General features: G+C 54.2%; 1 protein-coding gene across 1 annotated transcript; it reads right to left on the bottom strand.

Annotated features, from left to right (window-relative positions):
• Positions 1 to 3,054: 3,054 nt before the first annotated feature.
• Positions 3,055 to 7,029, bottom strand: EOMES (eomesodermin; the record flags this gene model as incomplete). Its single annotated transcript, XM_084226884.1, has 6 exons — positions 3,055 to 4,005; positions 4,560 to 4,621; positions 4,712 to 4,870; positions 5,316 to 5,437; positions 5,753 to 5,907; positions 6,275 to 7,029. The coding sequence occupies 6 exons, from the start codon at positions 7,027 to 7,029 to the stop codon at positions 3,270 to 3,272; spliced, it is 1,989 nt and encodes a 662-aa protein (XP_084083010.1). The 3' UTR covers positions 3,055 to 3,269.
• Between the last annotated feature and the right edge of the window lie 1,019 nt (positions 7,030 to 8,048).

Genomic DNA, 8,048 nt, shown 5'->3' with positions numbered 1-8,048 from the left:
CCATCCCATTGCTCGAAAAGAAAACATACCGAAAAATATCCGGTCCTTCCTCCCCACCACCTCCGCGGAGGTGGCCGCCCTGAGGAGGAAGGGAGCCCTTTCTCCAGAGAGGGTCGGGGCGGTGCCGTCGGAAAAAGAGCTTCGGGGTCGTTTCGTTTTCCGCCCCGGGTGTGAAGCCGCGGCGATAGGGTTTGGGGCGAGCAGCGAGGGATGAAGTTTCGTTGGAAAAAAATTACCAGAGGGTTGTTCTCGACGTGACAGGTCAGCTTTAACGAAAACAACACGAAAAACCAGAGTCTTCGGCGAGGAATGGCCTCAATCCATGGGACGAACCCGTCTCCGCTGCCTCTATTGCCCTGCCGGGCGCTTATGCTATTTAAAAATCAGGGCTGCGCACCCAGAGCACCGACCCGCTCCCTCGGTTCCAGGGATGGAATATCCCAAAGAGCTGCCAACCCGCGGGGAGCGGCCTCAGGGTGCGCAGCCCCTTCACGGGGCCGGCGGGGGGAAGGAGCCTTTGCCCGGCCGGCAGCCGCCGAGGTTCGCATTCTCCCTGAACTGGAACGAAGTTTTCCCTCTCCATCGGGCAAGGCTCGCCCTCCACCTCCCGCCGCACAGTACCGCAGTGGTGTAAACAGCTATTATTTATTTCTTTATTTCGCTCTAGACCCGCGGTGCCCGTCCAGCTCACGTTTCAAACCCGCACGCAGTTCTCATGCGAGAGCGTCGGAAGTGGCGGGGCCGGGGCCGTTCCCTCGCAGCGCTCGCTGCCAGGCCGAGGTGGTGCCGCATTTCCCGGCACACGCCCGCCTCAGCCGGGGGCCGTGGGGGCTGCGGAGGAAGGGGCGCTCACCCTCAGGGTGTCCCCCTCCCTCCAAAGCCGCCAGAAAAAGCCCGGCCAGGCGAGGCGGAGCTCTTCGCCCGCAGCCCGTTGTTTGCGACTGTAAATCGCATTACGAAGCAAAGTGCAAGGGTAGTTAACTTTGTCTTTTGTTAATGTAAACAAATAAAAAGCATTCAGTTCCTTGATCTTTATTTAAACCTGGTGTTGTTTATCAGTGTCATCCTATGAAGATTAATTAGATACCTTTATTCACAATTTGGCGTCTGACACCCCATTTTAGGAATGCATTATAATCACAAGGTGTTAATTGGGGCCAGCCAGGCACTTACGTTTCTATTAAACAGTGTGAGGACTTTTCACAAGTATTAAGTTATTTTTTCACCGTGCGGTGCAAAAATATACAGCTTTTAATAACAGAGCGCGGCGGAATCGTGCTGTGTAATCGGCGTTTGCAGGGCGGGTGGGGACGGCCGCATGCCGCCGCAGCCCCCCCGGCCAGGGACAGCCCTTCCCGGGGCTTTTTCGGGAGGGGATGGCCCCACTGGAGGAAAAAAAAAATTAAAAGAAGGAATAATATGGTCGGTTTTTAATCTCTTAAAATTTGCCTCAAGTCCCCATTCCGTTCCAGATGGGATCCTTGGGCAGAGGAAGAGCTGACAGGACAGCTCGCCACCGCGCAGAGCCGGAGCGTAGCCCGGAGAGGTGAGGCGCTGATCGAAATCGCCCCGGACACCCGCCGCGTCCTTCTCCGGAGGAGAGGGAGCCCCTGCCAGTACCCCCCGATAGCGTTACCTCCACCGGGGACAGCCCCGGCCCGAGCCCTGCGTTTATTTGGTTTGCAGCCGGGAATCGTTAACAGCTTAATCCCATTACTGCCTGCATATCCTCAGGAAAGGTCCCGCTGCCGCGGGAGCTGGGATTCAATCGCTCTGCCAGAAGCTTTCCCCTCAGATAAGCGGGTAGGGGAATTTCTTGCCTTGTTCCGGGAAGCAGAGGGGGTGAGAAGGGGGCGGCGGGAGGAGGCAAGCCCAGGGCTGCCGCGGAGGCGGGCTGGGCTCACAATTCGCTGTCCGGGCCGAACTCACAGCACGCCTGTGTGTGATGAGGGGGTGGAAGGGGACCCGAGGCCGTCGTATTTTGGAGCAATCCAGGGGTTCCCAGCTTGTGCAGAAGCTGCACAGGAAAATGCAAAACGAAGTGATAAAAAAAAAAAAAAAATCCACAGCAAGTACAACAGATAAAAGTGTCAGCACTGCAAAGGATGGTTAGATATAATAGACCCATCGCCTATGACCGTGCTCCCTCCTCCCTTTTCGGGACACCCAGCAGAGGCAAAGATGAGGCAGAGCCATATCATGTTATGCCTGGCACCACCACATTTATTAAAAATTATTACTATCTACATAGAAAAAACAGAAACAAGTTTATTGGGAGGGAAAAAAGTTTGTGGGCCAGTTTAAAATGGCTGAAAGTATAGGCAAGAATGGGTAAAGTTACATCACTTCCAGTTTCATACAGGGCAGCTGAAAAAGTCACTTGACATACACATAAATAGAAATCTCCTTTTGCAATGTGTCATATGCTAGGTTTGATTAATCAAAAAATGCCTTTTGAACTTCAAAACACCACCGGATGTCCTTCCAACTGAACAGCTATAGGTCAACTATGTATACATTATTCCACAATATTCTACAGTGTACCTAGACAAAACACCAACTGTACAGTTGATTTTTTTGGCCGCCTTAATAAAGGTGAGGCTTTTGGGATGGAGGCAGGGTTTTTTAATGCAAGTTCTAAGCTAAGAAAAGTCAGATTTGTCATTGTAATCCCGTTGGCAACAAGACCTTCAAGTCAAAATCCTGCCTGGCAAGCAGGCCGTGTTTTGGCATTTTCTGCCAAAAGAAAAAGCTGTAGCTGAGCTATATCCAACTCAGCCAACTGTGTTGTGGATGGGTTGAAAAACCAGCTCAGTCTAGTGCAGAACATAGCATTTGTGCATTTCCCTGCATCCCAGTTCCCTTTTATCAAGCAGGGAAGGAAATTAAATTTGGGATCCCACCCCCTCTTTCCTTGCTCAGGAGTGCATAGATTTAATCAGGCCTCTGAGCCAACCCAAACTCTATACTTTAGTGTCTCCAATAAATATGCCTCATATTTAGACACTAGAGTACTCCTTACAGCTTCTGCATATGATTCCTTCTAAACAAGGGGAAAATTCTCCCGTGGTTTGCTCTTTCCCTACTTTGTTACCTGCAACAGTCAAAAAGCTTTGGCACCTTCTTTAGAATTGCACACAACAACTCAAGGTGGAAGGCAAGAGTCTTTTTGGCAATTGTAATGCAAAAAAAACCCAAGGCCACCCTGGAAAAAAAAATAAAAACCAACAAAAAAAACCAAACCAGCCAATTGGAATAAAAAAGATGCTCTAAGAACTAGCATAGAAGGCATAGTAGCCCATGCCTTTTGAAGTGTCTTTGCTATAGTCCTCAGCATTAATGTCCTCACATTTCATTGTTGGGGAATTTTCATTGCTGGAAGTGCTAGGGGAAAGCCGCCTTCTCTTACAAGCACCTGTGTAGACCCCAGAATCATTTGAATCTAGAGACTTTATAGAGGGTGGAGTCTCTATCCAGGAAGAGCCAATTTCTTCTTTCACCTTGTCCTTGGAAAGCTGGTCTTCAGTGAATCCCGGAGGACTCGTTCTTGAGGGCCAAGTTAGTCCTGTCGTCATTTTCCGCTGGTAAGATCCCCTGCTCCCCCAGCCCGCCATGGAGGGGAATGCCGGGTCGGGGTAGTATCCCAGAGCGTGGGATGTCTGGAGCGGGAGGGATTTGATGCCGTAAGGAAGCAAGGTGCTATGAGAATACTCTGTCTCATAGGAGTTCATGTCCAGTTTGTTGGCACTCGGCTGCTGCACGGGCGTCACAAACCACCGCTGAGGAGAGCTGGCCACCTCCTCGTTCTGCTGCGGGGACAGCAGGCCGTTTGTCTGAGGGACAGTCCTCTCACCGTTGTAAAACCTGGCTGGGGGCAGGTTGTTGACAAACTGTTCCTGGAAGAATGGCTGCACACTGTATCGAGCACCAGGGACGATCTGGTGGGATCTAGGAGAATCCGTGGGAGATGGAGTTAATCTGTCATTTTCGGAAGCTGTGTACATGCTACAACATAAAAGAGGAACACTGAGTGTTTTTCTTTACAATTCCACTATGACAGTATCACAACACAAAAACACTAACACAAAGAAACTAGGTATTTCTTAATGAAAATCATAACTACATTTAATTGGAAGGCTATATGTTTTAATCTGATTTAGCAGGTGCTTTTCCTAGACCACTGTAAATTCTCTACTACTACTACAAGCAATAGCACAAGTGAAGGTAGAAAATTATTAAGCAAGTCTTTTGCTGACAATTTAAAGGAGCTGTCTGTTCTGTGGAGACACCCAGTATACTGCTGCCAGTAAAATCTGCAGGCCAGCTGGGTTCTGCCAACATAAGTTTCCTACCCAAAATTCAGAAGCCAGCAGAAGGGCAGGTCATCTAGACAATACACTATTCAGATATCTTAACATAAGCAAAATCACCAGTAGAAGTAGTACTGGCGCTGAATAATTGAATTAATGTCTAAAGAAAAACCCTTCCACAGACATTTCAGGCCAGAATCATGCCTCCTAGACTGACACATCTGCAAAAGAAAATAGAGTTATACTTACGAGTCATAGTTGTCTCTGAAGCCTTTTGCAAAAGGATTATGGTCAATTTTGAGCTGTGTAATCTAAAAGCGAAAGCAGAATATATTAACATGAGATGCTGAACCCACAAGTCAATTTTGTTCTTAATTGCAGTTTTATACATCGATACTTACATCAGTGTTTTGATATGCTGTAACTGCTATGAACTGTGTTTCAGGAAAAATAAACGTTTGAGTCTTTGAGGAATCATTCAGATCTTCAACACCATCTTCGGTCACTTCCACAATGTGAAGTCGGGGCTGGTACTTGTGTAGAGACTGAAGTACTATCATCTGAAAGAAACCATGAAAGGGAGACAACATCTTTAGACAAACTTCATCTAACATTAAAAGAACCTATTTTACAGCATAACATTTTTTCCTGTAAATTGTAATCTCTTGGTTTAGAAACGGAGCAATTTTAACTGTTATCAGGAGCTGAGTCACAGCTTGCAGCCCTGCTTTACTCGGAGCTATCAGCTACCCTCCCACTTTTTGAGCAACTCCAAGGTATCAATATAGTAGCTAAAACAAAAGTAATTTGCACATCATATTCCAACATTTTCAGCTATTCATACGGCGAAACAAAGAAAACAAGCTCTAGAACCCAGTTCAAGAAGGGAACGAGTCACCAGCACAGTGATCTAGCGGCTCGATGAAATGCTGTAAAAGCCCCAAAAGCCCAGGGCTCCGCCGCTGAGCCACCAAGAGCTCCCCAGGCCTCCCTCTCCCTCCTTACCTGTGCGTTGTTGTTGTTGGCACCTTTGTTGTTCGTTAGCTTCAGCTTTCCGAAGGAAATCTCCTGCCTCATCCAGTGAGCCCCGGTGTTTGGCGACTCGGGGTGAACGTAGACCTTGTTGCCTGGGGAAGACAAGCCAGTGAAACGCCGGCCGGGCGCGGGGCTTTGTTCGCCGCCCGCGCAGCCCCTCGGCTCCCCGATGGCCACCCCCCTCTCCCACACAAACCCCGCACACCAACAACGCTTCGTGGCGCAAAAAGAGTCGCAAGACAATCTTAAAAACGTAGCTCGTCCCTCAGTAGGATGCCGGGTGTGGGGAAGACCCTGAAGGGGGGGGTGGTGGGGGGGGTGGTGGTGGGGGTGCAAACTGGGAACCCTTTCCCATGAACCGACCCGCGGGGAAAGGGGGCGAGGAGACCCCCGAAACCCACACCTACCTTGCATGTTGTTGTCGGCTTTGCCGCAGGTCACCCACTTGCCCCCCTGGAAACGCCAGTGGTTGGGGTCCGCCAACACCACCTCCACGAAGACGTTGTAGTGGGCTGTGGGGTTGAGGCCGGTGATGTTGAAGCTCAGGAAGGGAAACATTCTCCTGGGGAAAGGAGGAAAACCACAAGGCATGCTAAGGCGGGCCGGGGGAGGGGGCGCGGGCTCCGGCGGATGCTGTAGGCGGCCGTGGAGTGCCCCGTCCGTCCCGGCACCAAAGAGACTAAGGAAGCCAGCGCGATCCCCAGCCGACCCTCGCCTCATCTCCGGGCCGCCGTGTGTGGGGAAATTGGGGAGCAGTTTCTCGGGGAAAACATCCTGGGGCACCACCGACGGACAGACCACGCACCTCCCACCCGGGGGACCGGGCAAGCGCCGCCCGACGCGGAGAGTGCCCGGGGGTGCTACCTCCCCCCCATTCCCGACCACCACACCACTTCCCTCCGTTTCCACCATCCCCCGCGCCCACTTACCGGCCCTGCTTGGTGATGATCATCTCCGTCTGATGCCGGTGGAACTTGAGCCACAGGGGCCGGTTGCAGAGGAAAACTTGCGCTCGCATCCCCGGGCCGGCGGCTGGCACCCCCAGCGCCCCGAGTCCGCCGCAGGAGCCCGACGCCGGCGGGTAAGGGCCGTAGAGAGGTCCGCCGCCAGTCGCCTGCCCGTACTGGTACCCGCCGCCGCCTCCGAACTGCGTCCGGCCGCCGGGCGGGCACACGGCGCCCGCGAAGCCGCCCGGAGACAGCACGGAGCCGTAGGGGTAGCGTGGCCCGCCGGGAGGCTGGTAGACGGCGCCGTGCTGCGCCGCCGGCGGGTACGGGAACAGGGCGCAGGGCCCCCCCAGGTCGGCCGCGGGCGGCCCGGGCGACTGCAGGTAGTAGCGCTCGGGGCTCAGGCTGTCCATGGAGTAGCGGGCGGCGGCGGCCGGGGGCAGCTCCTCGTCCCCGCATGGGGTGGCCTTGCGACCGTCCGGCTTGGGGGCGGCGAAGGGCGGCTCGACGGCCTCCGCCTCGCCCAGGATGGCGGGAGCCGCACCAAACTTCTTGGGCATCTTGTCCAGGTCGAGGCGAGGTGGGGATCCCGAACCGGGCGGCCCGCGGGAGCCGCCAGCAGTGCCTGTCCCAGCTCCCGCTCCGGCGGCTCCGGCGCGCCCGCCGCCCTCCAGCGGGTAGAAGGGGGCGCCCGGCAGTGCCCCCGCCGCCGTCAGCAGCGGCTCACCCAGCTGCATCCTCGATGGGCGGTGCGTTGGAGCTCCCACTCAATCCTGTGTCGACCCCGACCTGCGGCCGCGCAGTGCTACACTTCGGCACGGGTCGGCCGAGGCAATTTATACCGGGCTCCTCGGGCTGCCGGGGAGGGGCTTGTGCCGGGCTGCCTCACGTCGCCCTCCACCCCCGCCGGCCCATTGGCTGGGCCGCGTGACACTAATTTAATTAGACAGCTACTAATTGGAACAAGTCACCTGTGACTTTGGTGGGCGCCCCATCCCCTTCCATGGCCCCCCCCTTCCCGCAGCCGGCTAATCGAGGGGTTCTGGCCCACTCCGTGCCCTCGCGTCGCTCGGACTGAGGGGAATTCCGCACCACCCTACGGTTGCCGCGGTGGAAGGCCCGGCTCCCCCTCTTCCAAAAAGAAAAAAAAACCCAAAAAAACCTTTTGTTGAGGTGGCACTGTCCTACCGCTCGGGCGCGTAAGGACGAATCCGCCGCGCTGAACGAGAGATGGGGACGAAATGGAAAGGTTTGGGTGGGAAAACCGGCACCCGTCAGGTAGGGAGGGCGGCAATCAACCGGGCCGTTGAGACGGGGCTAGCCTCCCGCGACCTCCCCGCCGGCCGCCTCGCCGTTCAAACAATTCGGTTTGTGTCTCTGCTGCGTCCAACAGCCCCCTTCCTCCCTCTCCGCTCCCTGAGCAGCATCCTTATCATGGGGTTAGGTTAACACGTTTCACCTTATCTGTGGGAACTGGCGAGTTCGGTTCGCAATTCCAGTTTTCAGGAACTCGTCAGTCGGTTTCTCACAACCCGCGTTCCCCTTCAGCATCTCCCACCGGGAAGGCAGATTTTTAATTGAGGCGGGTGCCAGATCTGTTTGGCGCTTTCTCTCAGTGCAAATCCCCGAGCCTTTAGCCTCAAAAGGGTAGGGAACAGCGCTTGGGAAGGGGTAGATGCCCGTGTGATTTTGTGGAGCGGGCCGAGCCGGCGTGTATGATTTATAGATACAAATCCGCAGTCCCTCGCCCTCTGCT

This window comes from Fringilla coelebs (assembly GCF_963513975.1).
Source record: "Fringilla coelebs genome assembly, chromosome: 1".
Classification (NCBI taxonomy): domain Eukaryota; kingdom Metazoa; phylum Chordata; class Aves; order Passeriformes; family Fringillidae; genus Fringilla; species Fringilla coelebs.
Note: the sequence above shows the minus strand (reverse complement) of the source record. Positions and strands in the feature narration are given on the sequence as shown.